The following is a 13,002-nucleotide window of genomic DNA, read 5'->3' as shown; positions in this document are numbered from 1 at the left end:
AAAATATACTCAACAAGGAAGGGGTGGGCAGCCAGCCCAGTTGGCTGGTCTGTAGACTGGCTGTGCGTGCGTGTGCGTGTGCGTGTGCGTGCGCGCGCGCGCGCGCGCGTGTGTGTGTGTGTGTGTGTGTGTGTGTGTGTGTGTGTAATGGGAGAGAGGGGTTAGGGACAGCAGGATGGGTATATTAAAATCACCTTGGGTGGTTTAAAAGGAGGCTCATTCCTGAGCCCCTATTGGAACCTGGGAGTCAGGTAAGATTGGTCGGAGTCGGGCGCCCCCTGGTGGCTCAGGTGCAGCCTGGTTGGTGTCTTTTCCAGTCCAGGCCAATGGCAGCTCCAGGCAGTTTGGCCCTCCGCTCCGACTGGATTCATTTCAGGTGCTTGTGCTGAAGGGAACTGAAAACCACCTTGTGGGCAATGCCCAGGCCCATGATCACTGACCACTGGCTTGGGGTCTCAGCAGGACTCATCCACGAAGAGAAAGGGAGGGGCCCTGGAGCTGTGGGTTCAGATTTGGGATTTGTGGCAAGAAGGGAACTTTCATAATCTCTGATGGAGCCACAGAGGATCGGGCTGTGCTGCAAGAGATGTTTGGCTGCATGTAATAGAAAGCCAGCCAGATTACAACCAGATTACAGCCTTAAATGGAAAAAATTAGATGGAGCCTCTAACAAAAAATTATATCTACCCTCTAACATGCAATACAAACAATACAAAATGCAAACAATACCTAAACTGTACAACACAAAACGTGCGCATATGCTGAAACTAAAATAGGCTTTTAATGTTTTTTCTTTGTGCAAAATTCTGACTGTGCCTGTGGAGGCTGAACATCTCCCTCCCTCCCGCTCTCTCTGCCCCTGTCTTGCTGGCCCACCAAGAGAAGGGAAGCCCCGCATTTGATGGAGTCAGGTGGCTGTGGGTCAGACACTGCTATGTGGTGGCAGAACAGCAGTGTGGTTCGGTGCAGTAGCTAGGAAATCGCGCCGCTGGTTCAAATCCTGTCTCTTTCCATTAACATCTCAAAGCTTCTTGGCTTTCTTTTCTGAGATGATGAACACCGTTGTCTGTGACCCTAAAGCCCAGCTTGGCTCGGAAACCACTGTTAGGCTCGCTAGACTGCGCTGCAGTTCTTAATGATGAGCACGAGGTGGCACCACTGCTCCAAATGTGAGGGAATCTCATGAATTGGCTCTAGAGGCCCGATGCACGAAAATTCGTGCAAGAGTAGGCCTTCCTTCCCCAGGCTGCAGACACTGGCTTCCCTCCAGCCGCGGCTTCATCAGGAAGCATGTCCAGAATGATGTCCGGAAGACATCCGGTCTAATTAGCATATTACCCTTTCATTATATATATATACTATTCTCTGATTCACCACAATAATAGCTATTATAAATTAAACCTTTACTACATGCCAGGCCCTGCACTAAGCACTTTACTTGCATTATTTCATATATTCCTTACAACAGCTCTATGATTTGAAACTGTATTTTACAGATAAGAAGCTAAGAGTCAAAACCAGGTCTGTCTGCTCATCTGTCTGTCTTCAAAGCCCATACTATTTTGTAATTTTTAAATCCTCACCTGAGGATATTTTTCCATTGATTTTTAGAGTGGAAGGGAGGGAGACAGAGAGAAACATGGATGTGAGAGAGATAATTGATTGGTTGCCTCCTGCACACGCCCCTCCCAGGGCCGGAGATTGAGCCTGCAACCGAGGTACATGCTCTTGTCCAGAATTGAACCTGGAACCCTTCAATCTGCAGGCCGACACTCTATCCACTGAGCCAAACTAGCCAGGGCAAAGCCCATACTCGTGACAATGTCTTCAGTGGATGGCACAGACTAGAGGCTTGGAGGCTGCGTTTGGCTGGCAAACTTGTTTTGGCCAGCATGGTGCCTTAAAACACATTGGACTTAAAGCTTGGGACTGTGCAGACACTCGCCACTTAACAATAGTCCTCACCTCATTGGTCCAGGAATGAGACAGAAGTTGGAGGGAGAGCCATCTGTCCCTCTTCAGACTGGAAGGGTCTACCTACGGCCAGCATAATGAAAAAGACCCGCCCACATGGACACCACGTATGATTTCAAGACTTAACAAAGAGAAAGCTAAGCGCTACCAGAGAGAGGGAGAAGGCAAGCAACATGCCAGGAAGAGGGGAACAGGGCCGCATTAGATTTTCCAGCAGCCACTGCAGAAGCTAGAAGGCAGTGAGGCCTCAGCATTCGCAGAGAAAGTGACTTTCAGCCCAGACATCTTCGCTGGTCAAACTATCAGCTGAGTGTGAGGGGAGAACAAACACGCCGGCAGACCTGCGCATTTCTCTCCCATCCGCCTTTTCGTAGAAAGCTACCCCCAGCTGTGCTCCAGCACAACAGAGGAGCAAAACGAGAGAGAGGAGAAGACGGGACCAGCGAGAAGACCCTTCGGGGGAGAGGAGCGAAGGGATTTGCTCAGTAGCATTGGAAGGAAGTTTCCGGCGACGGTGGTGAGGCTGTGAGAAAGCGGGAGAACTGGGCATCGAGTGTCGGTCCATAGGCAGAGTGAGTGCCTAGTGCTGTGAGATTTGGGGACAAAAGAGGGACACGGGAAAATTACACACGAGAAGAACAAAAACAAAAACTTACTCAAGAAAAATATGAAAGAACTCAACTTGGCCCATCAGTAAACATGAGTTTACATAATAATGATGTCACCCGGGAGTATTGATTTAACCACACCTATGGTGGAGCTTCGTAGGGAGGACAGGGGAAGAGGAAGCAAAGAGGGAGGTGTATGGGCACTAAATCCTTTTTTTTCCACAAAAAGAAGCGAATAAACTGATGTGTCACAAATGAGTGACCTATACCCACATTCCTACCAGGAACACCAGCAGCTGGGGTCTGGAGCAGGCGGCCTCCTATTTACAGGGTCAGCCAAGGCACCAAGGGAGGCCCTGCCCAGAGCCCACCACCTCCCTCCTCCTCTCAGAAGCCTCCTGCAGCGGAGGGGCCGTGGGTGTGCCTGTGTCCAGACCACACGGTGTGCACGCCCAGCTCCGTCCACCTCCCTCTGCCCTGGACGACACCGTAGCCGCCTCTCAGGGGCAGGAAGGCACACCCCAGCAGCCTGGAGAACTGGCCGCAAGCCCTCGTGGGCCCTGGGAAACGCAGTGTGGCTCAGAAAGGTGGAGTGCTGCAGGTGGCACGACTCCTCGGCTCCACGGACCCCTAGCCCTGTAGGGAGGGCGTCAGACAGGACGGGACCCCCAAAAGGCAGAACCCTGTTTCCTGGCCTAAGGCAGCAACGAAAGCCCAGCCGAAGTTTCTGCGGCATCTGTGGTTCACAGCTGGGGTGGTGTTTCCTTCTAGAGGTCAGCTGGCAACATCTGGGGAGATAGATGGTTGTCACCCCTGGGGGACTGGGGTGCTACTGTCACGTAGCACGGAGAGGCCAGCGATGCCATTAAACTTCCTACGACACACAGGATAGCGCCTCCCCGCGCCCTCACTCCTCCCAAACGAATTACCCAGCCCCGATGTCTGTAATGCCAAGGCTGAGAAACCTGATGTGTGTGTGTGTGTGTGTGTGTGTGTGTGTGTGTGTGTGTGTGTGTGTGAATCTGGAGGCCAACACACTTGGGGGTCAGACTCTGGCTCTGCCACTGACTTGCTCTGGGACCAATTGTCCCATCTCTCTGTGCGTCAGTTTTCTCATTTGTAAAATGGGGTGAATGGCTTTTATATATCAAATGAAACGGACTTGATATATGAAATGCCCGACTCTTAGTAGGCCCTCAGTAGTGTTATAGGTGTTCCCTCAGATCAGCGGTTCTGAACCTGTGGGTCGCGACCCCTTTGGCGGTCGAACGACCCTTTCACAGGGATCGCCTAAGACCATCCTGCATATCAGATATTTACATTACGATTCATAACAGTAGCAACATTACAGTTATGAAGTAGCAACGAAAATAATTTCATGGTTGGGTCACAACATGAGGAACTGTATTTAAAGGGCCAGAAGGCTGAGAACCACTGCCTTAGATGGAGGATAAAATAGATGCATAAACAATGTGAATCAAGAAATAGCCGATGGAAAGAGACTTGGGGTGGTGATCACACAATACAATATACAGGCGATGTGTTATAGAATTGTACACCTGAAACCTATATAATTTTATTAACCAGTGTCACCTCAGTAAAAAATAAATAGTATATGCATATTTATTTGTTAAATAACCGAGGAATGAGCTTGAGGAGTTGAGTGCGTGGTGAGCTGGTGGAGTCGGGACGGCAGAGGACAGCGTGTCGTTGTAAGCTGCGTGACACGGCTGACTTTTAAGCTACGCACGTGTAGTGCTGAGGTTTTTAAATTGAAGTCAAGGACCTTGGACTTTAACATTCTTCCTCCCATGTGGATGCTAATTGCTGTTATAAAACAGCATGAAATGACTGTGTCGGTGCCCCACGGCACGATTTCACACTGCTGAGCCCGCGGTCCTGCTGCTCTGGGCGCCGCGGGGCCCTGCCCCGCTCTCCCGGCCCCTCCGAGCCCTTGCTGACGCGCAGAGGAATCGCTCAGCTCAGGCGCCTTCGGACGCCACCGGCGGGCTTCGCCAACGGGACACGCCTCACAGTCCGGAGGCGGGATGTCCAGGATCAGGGCGCCACGGGTTTCTGTGAGAGCTCAGGTGGCAGATGGCTGTCTTCTCCGCGTCCTCACAAGGCAGAGAGACAGACAGACAGACAGAGAGACAGACAGAGAGAGAGAGACAGAGAGACAGAGAGACAGAGAGAGAGAAGCTCTCTGGTGTCTCTTCTTATAAGACAGTGGTTCTCAACCTTCCTAATGCCGCGACCCTTTAATACAGTTCTTCATTCTGTGGTGACCCCCAATTTCATTGTTACCAATTGAACATAGTTAAAGCATAGTGATGAATCACAAAACAATATGTAATTATATATGTGTTTTCTGATGGTCTTAGGCCACCCCTGTGAAAGGGTCGTTCGACCCCAAAGGGGTCGCGACCCACAGGTTGAGAACCACTGCCCTAGCCCATCCTGACTAGTACATAACACAAGAAACTTTACCTTCTGGGTAGAGATTAAATAACACGACCATAATCACTGTTCTAAGAACTCTGTGTGTTAACTCATGGTTACAACAACCTTTGAAAAGGAAACTGTTACCACCCCCAAGTTACACACAAGGACACAGAGGGTAAGGAACTTGCCGGAGGTTATACCACAGTAGGCAGCAGAGTTGATATTCCCTGGGGCAGGCTGCACCCTAAGCCTGCCTCCCTCCCTCCCTCCCTCCCTCCCTGCCTCCTCACCCCCCCCCCCCCGCCCCCCAGCCCCTTCTCAATGAAAGGTTGCTCTCCAGCGTCTGGTGGGTTTGGGGTTATTAGTTTCAGGCAATTTGGGGAGCAGAGCTAAGTAACAACTGATGTGTTGGGCATTTTTAAAACATTTGAACCTGTAATAGCATGTCAGATCTTTTCTGCATGTGAGTTCTTTCAAACTTCCTGGTGGGATGTGGAAATTCGTACGGGAGGGATGATGGCTGGGTGATTTTAGGGTTATCCAAGCCTTCCTCCTGGGGCGGACGGCTCGGCCTTTACCCACGCTGTGCCTCCTCCTGTGAGGGTCCCCAGGCCTGTGTGGGGGGAGCTGTGAGATGAGGAATTGAAGCAGGTGCCCTCGACGGGAAGGGCACGTGGTTTTGATCCCTGGACCAGCTCCGTGGACTGTGGGCGGGCTGCAGGCAGGACCTGAGGGCCCCGCAACGTCAGGGGCACCGTCAGGACCAGGCAGGAGCATGTGGCCCTGAGGTGTGGCGGGCCCAGGCCACAGCCTGGCCTTGGCAGATCAGGGGGTGCCACGGCCGCAGTGGTACCTGGTCCTTTACGAGCCTGTGGAACCCAGGGTGGCAGCTTTGGGAGCACAGGGCCGGGGGGGCGGGGGGCGGTGCAGGTGGGCCATCTGTGGCAGAGGCCTCAGTGCTTTCACGGTGGGTGTGGCACTGGGCCCTCACAGCTCCCTGGGTTGTGGCCATCACCGGCCCCGGATGGCTTAGAAAGGAAGCTGCAGACCCTTCCCAGGGGGAGACTGCTTTGTGAACACGGGGAACCCGACCTCCCTCGGGCCAGGTGTGGGCTGGTTTCAGGGGCGGAGTCTGTTTGCAGGTAGGGCCCGAGCCAGTGAGAGAGGGACATTGCCGATGACATGGCCCCACTGCGCTCGGCCCGGTATCACGGGTTTCCCCAGAAATAGGCAGAGCCCAGGTGGGGGTTCTGGCCAAGTGACTTACGTATGGGGAGGGGCGCGCAGAAGGCGAGGGAGGAGGCAAGTGGCCGCAGCCTGGCCCTGGGGGGCTCTGGGGCGGGACTGGGCCGTGGAGTTGGCTGCTCCTTTGTTTGGTCACGAGCTGGGGGCAGCGCTGGGGGGAAGGCATCGAGGGCAAGGACCGGACAGAGTGGGCGGCTGTGCACAGTGAACGGCCGGCACGCAGGAGCCGGGATGGGCACTGGCGATGAAGGGGTCTGGGTGGGGGGGCGAAGTTTACTCCACGGCCCCCACGTCAGCGCTCTCGGACTTTCCACGGACCCCTCACTCTGTTCCCATTTCCTGGGGCACTGGACGCACCCACTTGGCAATCCCCTGCCCTCTGTAGGCCGGGCATTCGGACGCAGCGTGGGCCTCTCTGAGCAGCCCTGGCAGCGGAGAGGCCAGCCTTGGCGCCTGGACGTTTCCAAAGGACTCCTGGGCTCCTGGCGAGGCGCTGAGGGGCCGGCTCTGCCTCCGGGGCAGGAACCCAGGGCCCGCATCGTGTTGCTTCGGGCTGTTCCTCCAATGCAGAAGCAGGAGTCGAGTACAGTGGGGCCTTGACTTACCAGTGTCCCGACTAACGAGTTTTTTGAGATACCAGCATCTCTCGGCCGATTTTTTGCATTGAGTTGACAGAGTAATTTGAGTTAACGAGCTCCTTAACGAGCTCGGTCTCGGAACGAATAAAACTCGTAAGTCAAGGCCCCACTGTATTAAACCGTCTAAGGCGTCACCGCATTCCTGACAAGCTCCTCAGAGGAAGGGAATTGGAACCCCATGAAATATTTATGCTTCATGTTGCAAAGATGTTACCGCCATGACAGTGTGTTGCTTTGTCTGTTGGTTAGGTTTTCTTTCTTAATTTTTAAGAGGCAGAGAGAGAGAAACATAAATTTATTACCCACTTATGTATGCATTCACTGGTTGATTCTCTCTTGTTGTTGTAAGTCCTCACCAATGGATGTTTTCCCATTGATTATTTTAGAGAGAGTGGAAGGGAGGGGGAGAGGCAGAGAGAGAAACATCGATGGGAGACACACACATCCATTAGTTGCCTCCCACACGTGGCCCAACCAGGGCTGGGGACTGAGCCTGCAACCCCAAGATACGTGCCCTTGACTGGAATTGAACCCGGGACCCTTCAGTCCACAGGCCGATGTTCTATCCACGGAGCCAAACCGGCTGGGGCCATGGGTTGATTCTCGTATGTGGCCTGACCAGGGATGGAAGCCTAAACCTTGGCGTATCTGGACAACGTTCTAACCAACTGAACTACCCCGTCAGGGCTGGCTTTTCTTTTTCCAACTTGGATTGCAAAATGCCCTCCAGTGAGGAAAAGGCTCACAGAGAAATTGCACCCCATTTGGGGCAGAAGGGGGGGGTGTTACATGATTGGAGGATGAGAGGCCCCGAGAGCTGCCAGAGAAGTGGGGGGCTTGTCTGCCTAGGCCACCTCAAAATAGCTGTGTTGGGCCCAATACCCTCAGCCTCCTAACAGCTCCTCCATTCCAGGCATTGCTGTTCTTCCCAGGTACAGCTAAAGTGACAGAATTATTACTCTTTTTAAAGTAGCATTACCTGTGTGGCCAGCACCCTGCCCACACCTATTTTCATCACCACAGGAACCCAATGTGTTCCCACCCTTATTATCCTCCTTCATTGATGGCAAAACTGAGGCCAGAGAGGCCCCGTCATCAACAGACACCCTCGGAGGCGGGTGAACAGGCAGGTGAGACTTTACCCGAACCCGACTGGCATCAGGGGTTCTGTCCTGGCAAAGCCACCGCCGAACGCCACACTTTGGGAGGCCTGGCCCTGTCTCACAAAGTGCAAGAAGAGACAGACCCGTTTTCAACGTTTCAGAAGTTTTATTATAAAGGAATCTGAGAGAAGCACTGGGCACTGAGCCAGGCGGTCGCCAGGGCCAGGAAACAGCTGCAAACACGAGGAACCCAAACCCCAACCAAGCCCCAAACCGCACACACTTTCTGATCAACTGTATTTCTGTCCTCAGGTCTTCTTCATAAATAGACAAAAGTCGTCGTTGGCAATTTTAAATAGATGGGCGTGTGGTTAAAGGAAAAAGCGCAAAGCCTCTGAGTGTGGCGGGAGCGGCCGGCTCGCTGCTGTACAGACGATGGAACGGTTTGGCGGCCGCTCTGTGCACGTCTCCCTTAAGATAAAACTTAAAAAACATGTGCTAAGGGTCATAGAAAACGCTTTTGACCTTAAAGGAAACTACTTTCCTCCCCCCCGCCCCAAAATAATCTTACAGATGTGTTCAGCACAGCTCTAAAACACGTAGTCAACTACTCACACAAAGCCAACAGCGTATGGGTTCATAATCTCTTGTTCAGGCTGTCACACCCTATGTGCGCATCTGCGGCCGGGCTGGCCCTGCCCCGGGCATCTGGGTGGGTGTCTGTTGGCAAGCGACCCCTGCAGGGGCAGCCCACATGAGCTGGGCTGGGCCCAGACATCCAGACATGGGGTACGGTGTGCAGGACGAGGAGTGGGGTCCACAGTAGCCCTGGAGCAAGCGGTCAGGGGGCAGGAGGTGCCTGCAGGTTCTTTGGGCTGGCGGCGGGCGTTGGGCGGCCTCTGCAGAGTCTGGTAAGAGGTCGAGGAAGAGACTCAGCCGTGGGGCATTAGCGTGTCACTGTTCTCTCTTCGGGTCCCCTGCTTCCTGCCAAGGCCTCTTTCCTGCTGTGGCCCCTCCGGCAGCCTCAGGGAGGAGAGGGAGGTGGGGTTAGGTGAGGTAGAGAGATTTATCCCTGGGGAGCAGGCTGTGGGAGAGAGGAGGGGCTGTCAGAGCTCATGTGACCCCACCCGGCGCCACGGGCTCTCGGGGGGCCTGGACACTGGGCCAGCTGCTCACCTGCCCTGCACCCCGACCCTGGATGCAGCCCTCCTGCGATCCCAGCAGGCCCCCCCCCCCCCACCTCAGTGCTGGGGAGGTGGAGGCCGTGTGTCTGTCCTTCTAACACCACCATCACTCTAGGTTAAGTCAGTGTTTCTTTTGTAAATTTCAAACAGAATTAAAGGCGAGCAGGTGCTTTCTGTGTGTTTAAGTCGGGCCCTCACGCCTGATCGGGCTGCTCTGTTGGTTAGGGAGTCGTGCAGTTACACCACGGTTGCGGGTTGATCCCCGGTCAGGGCACAGACCGGAATCAACCCATAAATTAATAAATAAGTGAAACAACAAGTCAGTGTCTCTCTCTTTTTGTCTCTCTCTCCCTTCCTCTCTTTCTTAAATAAAAAACATTTAAATTTTTAAAAAATATGTTAAAATAGGGCACTCATTCATGACAACATAGATGACCCCTGAAGGCATTATCCTCAGTAAAAGAAGTCAGACGAGGAAAGACAAGTGTCATAGGATCTCACTTATATGTGGAATCTAAGAATAACACCCCCTCCCCCCCAAACAAAACAAAACAAAACAAAACAAGCTCATAGATACGCAGAGCAGACCGGTGGCTGCAGAGGCCGGTGGGTGGGCAAGTGGTGGAGGGAGTCAAAAGGCGCAAACTTCCCGTTATACTGAGGTGCTGGGATGTAACGCACGGCACAGGGACTACAGGTAACAATGCTGTGCTGCACGTTTGAAAGGCGCTAAGAGAGTAGATCTTAACAGTTCTCATAAAGAAAAATAAATTACAGCCGTGTGTGGTGACGACGCTCACTGGACGTATGGTGGTGACCATTTCACAATACAGGTAAATATCGAATCATTATTGTACACCTGAAACTAACAATGTTATACATCAATGACGCCTCAATAAAAATGCAAACATAAACCAGGGCACTGCTGGGGTCTGGCCTCCCTGTCGGGGGGAAGCTCGGACATGCTGTGAGGGCCCACTCAAGACCCCGCCCCCCAGTGCTCTGGCTCTGGGGGAGGGCTGAGTGCGAGGAGCTGTACCTCTCAGGGTGGGGGAGGGCATCACTGCTGAGCTGCCAGCCCACCCAGGTGGCCCTCTCACCAGGCACGGCAGAAAGGGGGGCACAGGCCACGTCTGCTTGCTCACCAGAGGGCATGGCAGGGTGAGGACCGGGAGGCGGACAGCTAGGGCCGGGGCAGTGGGCACCGGCAGCTGAGAGGGCCACCTGTCCACCACATCCCTCCCGGCTCTTTCCCGTCCCGTCATCCCAGGCCTAGGGCAGCACCCACGTGAATGGGGCGAGGACCGACCTACAAGTGCTGATGCCACACTCCCCGCTGGCGTAACTGCTGTCCCAGTCTCCGCTGTTCCTGGGGTTGGATGGGCCAGGGGAGCGGGATCCGGAACTGCCGGGGAACTCGGAGATGTGAGGGAAGTCCTGGCGAGGAGGAAGGAGGAGGCAGGTGAGCGACGGAGAGAGGACGGGTGCATGTCTCAGGCAGCCAGGGTGGGACGGGGACTGCCTGTGCCGCGGTGTTCACAGGGCACGCCCTCCGCCTGCACACGTCTCCGCTCTGCCGGGCATGGCATGCTTTTCCTTTTCCCAGCGGAGCGCCTTTTAAAGAATTCAGCCCGGTCCTGGCTGCACCATGTGGGGGAAGGATTTTGCACTCGGGGCCTTTCCTTTTTTGGGGCAGTTTCCCAATCTGTTCCTGGGCTGAGTGACCGCACGAAAGTCTTGGAACAGTGTCTGTGGCACCATTACTGGGGTCAGGCCTCGAAGGCTTTGGGGAGAGCCAGGGCCAGGGCTGACCTGGCAGAAACCGCCGTGGCCACAGCCCCTCAGGCCAGTCAGACAGCAATAGACAGAGGATGAGAGGAGGGGGGCCTGGAACGTCTAAGGATCCGAGCAATCTATCTGGCAGCTTCTCAACTCCCTGCCCCCGCGAGTCCATGACAGATAAGGAGCACCAGACCCGTTTCACTGACATGGTAACTGAGGCTCCGAGAGGTAAGGTGCCCAGGCTGTGGTTACAGAGCTGGTGAGCGGCGGGGCTAGTATCTAACATCCCGAGCTGCCCGCCTCCACAGGGACCCCGGAAGGGCAGGTTTCTACTCAGCCCTGCTTACCTGTGGCCCTGGCGGTGAAGGGCTCATCGCCAGCTGCACCTGGAGTGCCATGGGAGTGGGCAGGACAGGAGGCTGGGGTGCTGGGGACATGCTGACAGGCGGGCTGAGGAGGGCGCCCTGGGCGTGAGGGGGCAGCGGCAGCTGCTGGTGCAGCGGGGGGCTGAGCGGGAAGGAGGGTGGTGGTGGCGGGGATGCGCTGAGGCCTGGCAGCAGCGACTTGGAGCCCAGCGTCCGGGCGAGGCTGGCGGGGGTGGCCCCGCTGCGGAAGGCCTGCAGGTCCGAGGGCGTCAGGAAGGAGGCCAGGCCTGGCATGGCGTACATGGGCTGCTTGGGCGGGAGCATTTTGGCTGGTGGGTTCACCTGGGCGCTCTTGGTCTCACCCTGGTCCGGGGAGCTCTGGAAGGGGACAGACACCCGTCACTCTGGAGAAGACGGAGAAACCAGACTTGGGCCGTGAGACCAGGAGGTTCTGCAACCCCCTGACATGAGCCCTGGCTGGCTTCCTGGCCCCTCAGGGGATATCTGTAGACTAACAGAGACAATTCTGGGTCCTTAGTGCACTTAGCTCTAGCCACCCAACCAGCCCTGCTTTAATCCTTGGGGCTCCCCTGCCGATGGGGGACCCACGCTCCGCAGCCTGGCCAGTGAGGCCAGCATCACCCAACGGGGCCGTCCTCTATTTTTGCTCCTGCCCAGCCTCTGTGCGTTCACATGTGCTGTTCCCTTGACGTGGAGCACCCTCTCTGCTTGGCCCTCTATGGCGTAGCCCAGTTGCCACGTCCTCTGTAATAGCTTCCAGACACAGCCCTGCCCCCCCTTGGGCCACATGTCCACCGCCTCCTGCCATCCTGAGCCTCCTGCCTGCAGTGCTGGTGCTGACCGAGGAGGCCGGCAGTGTGGTCAGGGGTGAAGGCCGAATTTGAAGAGTGGCCAGTCTGGGTTTGACCCTTAGTACAGCAACCTAACACACTGTATAATTTCACGCAAGATGCTTCACCTCTCTGAGTCTTGGATTCTTGTTGGAAGAATTAAATGAAACGAGATACATGTCAAGTGGCCAGCATGAGCCTGGCACATAGTAGGTGCACTGGAGAAGTGACCTCGGTGTCCATCCTTTCCCGTGGGCCTCAGTGCCTGCTCCACCCCTCAGTGGTCCCGCACTTTATGGGCTGTGCCTAGGATTCCAGGGGTTACCTTGGAGACCAGGCTAGCCCGGTAGGCTGCCAGAGCCTTCAGATATTCCTTTTTCGCCGCTTCGGTCTTCCTCTTGTAGGCCTGAAAGATCCAAGACATGAGCAGCCAGGGGAGAGGTTAGGTGTTCAGCCTCAGGTCACACTGCTGGGGGCCTTGCCTGTGAGCTCTGTCTACTCCCAGTTTTCTCTGGAAGCCTCTGAGAGGGCCCCAGGCACATGGTCAGGGGTATAGGAAAGCTCTGGTCTGACCCCAGACTCTGAGAGCTGGAGGACAAGATGGACTGACATGTTCTCACTTATCTAACAGATAAGGAGGCAGGGGCCCAGGACAGTTAAGTCGCCAGTGAACACAGTTGGGAAACAGCAGAGTTGGAAGGGACCTAACTTCCCATCTCACAGATGGGCAAACCAAGCCCAGCAAAAGCCCCTAGTTCTAGGCTTCTCAAGTCTGTCCTTGGCTCTAGGATGCCAAAGCCTCAGGGC

At 54.9% G+C, this 13,002-nt stretch overlaps 1 protein-coding gene across 2 annotated transcripts in view; it reads right to left on the bottom strand.

The window, feature by feature from the left end:
* Positions 1 to 8,165: 8,165 nt before the first annotated feature.
* The window catches only part of TOX2 (TOX high mobility group box family member 2), a 113,701-nt gene continuing 108,864 nt past the window's right edge, over positions 8,166 to 13,002 (bottom strand). Inside the window, exons 6-9 of one of the 2 annotated variants that reach the window (XM_036323388.1) lie at positions 12,521 to 12,601; positions 11,327 to 11,722; positions 10,507 to 10,634; positions 8,166 to 9,097 (exon numbers count right to left, since the gene is read on the bottom strand). In XM_036323388.1, the coding sequence (XP_036179281.1) occupies positions 9,061 to 9,097; positions 10,507 to 10,634; positions 11,327 to 11,722; positions 12,521 to 12,601 (642 nt within the window). In that variant the 3' untranslated portion in view covers positions 8,166 to 9,060. The remainder of the gene's footprint in view (positions 9,098 to 10,506; positions 10,635 to 11,326; positions 11,723 to 12,520; positions 12,602 to 13,002) is intronic. The other variant, XM_036323387.1, reaches the window with a different exon arrangement.

The sequence above is a fragment of the Myotis myotis genome, unplaced genomic scaffold (assembly GCF_014108235.1).
Source record: "Myotis myotis isolate mMyoMyo1 unplaced genomic scaffold, mMyoMyo1.p scaffold_m19_p_9, whole genome shotgun sequence".
In the NCBI taxonomy this organism is placed as follows: Eukaryota; Metazoa; Chordata; class Mammalia; order Chiroptera; family Vespertilionidae; genus Myotis; species Myotis myotis.
This window is presented reverse-complemented; position numbering and strand designations above follow the sequence as displayed.